General features: G+C 35.9%; 1 protein-coding gene across 1 annotated transcript; it reads left to right on the forward strand.

Moving 5' to 3' along the window:
* Positions 1–263: 263 nt before the first annotated feature.
* Positions 264–2,069, forward strand: LOC111036190 (classical arabinogalactan protein 9-like). Its single transcript, XM_022318122.1, has 2 exons — positions 264–731; positions 1,329–2,069. The coding sequence occupies exons 1-2, from the start codon at positions 669–671 to the stop codon at positions 1,938–1,940; spliced, it is 675 nt and encodes a 224-aa protein (XP_022173814.1). The 5' UTR covers positions 264–668; the 3' UTR covers positions 1,941–2,069.
* Positions 2,070–2,520: the final 451 nt, after the last annotated feature.

A 2,520-nucleotide genomic window follows, 5' to 3' on the forward strand; every position in this document is an offset into this window, starting at 1 on the left:
TAAAATCTTAATTATTTACCATACTGCAGTTTATTGAAAAAAATTGTTGACATTTAGGTTTGGGAACACATAAAACATGGTTTTTTATTGGATAAGAATGGTAAAGAATATGAACTGGTAAACCATTACCCGAGTACTAATAAGATATTTTTATATTAAATTAGTTCAAGTGTTCTTAGTGATAGTAAATAAAAAAATGTAATAATATAATTAATATAAGCATTAAACATATAATATAGTAACACCTATGGTATAACCTATAACTTACCTACCGACTACCTACGCAAATATTGAAAGTGAAAACTAACAAATTTCTTTTACTATTACTACTTAGGATATATCATAATGAGTTTATAACAAGAAAGAGTTTAAAATAGTTAAAATGTAGTCAAAATCTAATAATTTCTAATTTTAAATAAATCAATGAAACGTATTATTTGGCCAAAAATCACACAGAGTATTTTTATCAAATAGTAAACACAATAACATTTGTAATAAATACGCGGTCGATAGTATTTGTGCAATCAGTTTTTTAACGAACTTTTTTTTAGAACGTGAAATTATGGACAACAACGTAAAAATGTTTTCAGTATAAAATCCAAACACCACGCAAACGTTCCACATACAATTGTCCGTCGTCTGTCTGCTTTCTTCAGGGCTGTTTAGAAATGAACGCTTTAATAATAGCCGTGGCTGTGTTAGCCGCATCAGTGACTCTTTTAGTCGTCGAGGTAAGTGACGTTTTACAGCAATATTATAATAATTATTTCAATGAGAAACGTACATCATCGTGTCATATTATGCAAACTAAACTGCTTCCTAGTGTTTCTAGTGTTTCTCAACTTTTCAGTAATCTAGTATATCTAACTTTATCCAGTTATTGAGTCATAAGTTCGTATTATACAATATAAAAAAATTAAATTATATAATAATACAAAAAAAGGTACCTACACTAGGGAGTTGTCTAGTGTCGTTTAGCAGGGCGGGAAGTGAAATGGATCCACTTTGTTCCGGGCCTCATTTTAGGACTATTTTTAGGAGCTCCCTACAAAATTCCTGATAGACTTGTGTGGCAGTCAGATAACATAACACATACTTATAACTATAATTTTTAATTTTTATTTCTAAAATCTTTTTTACGTGAACTTTCATAACATCATTTCATTTTTGACATCATTTTATTTCGCTTCTATAATTTGTAATTATATTCCAAAATCAATTTGCTACTAGTCCCGAAAAACTTTGGCACGGCTCCGGGGTCGTCGTAAAAAAGTTGGGAAGCACTAGTCTAGAACGTTTTTATTTATTGTTTTTCTACCATCCTGCAGGCTACACCTGTTAACTCGTACAGAAATCCATCACCGTCATGTGGCACCGTAGAACCGTCTTGTGGAACAGTCGATCAGGACTCCAACGGAGGTTGCACCTGCAGTGGCTCGTGGCAGCCGCGTTGCTCCTGTCCAAATCCACAAAACTGTCCTCATCTGCGTCGCTACAATCTGCGGCCTTGCAGTTGCAAACCACAACTACCGACGACATACCATCTCCCGTCTTGCAGTGCCCCCCCTGTAGCAACGACACCTATCCCCTACCAGATGGTCCAGTACTCCCCGTGCCCGACTTCGTCCTCCCCAGACCTCCCCTCCACGGACTCGCGCCCCTGCCTGAGCCCCAGCCTTGCGCCTGTAGCAGTTCCAGCCGGTCCACCGTCTTGCGCCGCTCAACAACTGCCCTGTCCGTTCTGCGCATCTCAGCAGCAGCCGTCTTGCTCATGTGGTGGATCACCCTTATCGGTTAACTGCCCTTCTGACTTCAAAGATGAGGACGTGCCTTCACCAACCCCGTGTCTCGCGCCCCCGCAACTACCACTGCTGCCGAAATATATTCCCATCGCGCTGAGGCCACTGTCGTACAACATCCACCGGCCATCGGCTCCGTGACGTCCTGGATTAGGGGTGTATGGTGGCCCAGCCCCGTCGCTATTCTCATTATTGGGCTGCGGTTCTCCGTCGCCTTACCATTCCTATAATTACAAATAAAAAAATATGAAGTATAATATGATGGCAATGTTATAGTATTGCAATAATTTATTGTCTAATAGGTAATCTATATTATATAATACAACTTGAATATTGATTTTTGTTTTTTACAAACTTATATTTCTACGATTTCTTAAAATATCTGTAACCAAAATAAATAAATTTAATATCTATTCAGGAGTTCTTATTTGTTGTCTTCTTATTATTAATGGCTTGTAAAAAAATGACTTAGGCGTTTAAAACTATAAAATATAAAGATAATCAAATATTATTAATATACGTAACAGTAAAATATTTTATGAAGCATATTATTTTAAGAACATTTTATTTCATTTGAACCTTATTCATAAACTATACTGTGGTATAGACAATAATACATATATACACACAATACTAAAAAATATTTTTCAACAGATATTCAGTGGAACAACTTTAAATATCTTTTTTATGCATAAATTATAACAGGTTTTTTGTAACCACT

Source organism: Myzus persicae, unplaced genomic scaffold (assembly GCF_001856785.1).
Source record: "Myzus persicae strain clone G006 unplaced genomic scaffold, MPER_G0061.0, whole genome shotgun sequence".
Lineage (NCBI taxonomy): Eukaryota > Metazoa > Arthropoda > Insecta > Hemiptera > Aphididae > Myzus > Myzus persicae.

Excerpts from the sequence above, each read along its gene's own strand:
- LOC111036190 (XM_022318122.1), top strand. The coding sequence starts at position 669 with ATGAACGCTTTAATAATAGCCGTGGCTGTGTTAGCCGCATCAGTGACT. Across the intron at positions 732-1,328 it reads TGACTCTTTTAGTCGTCGAG|GCTACACCTGTTAACTCGTA; the intron begins GTAAGTGACGTT and ends ACCATCCTGCAG.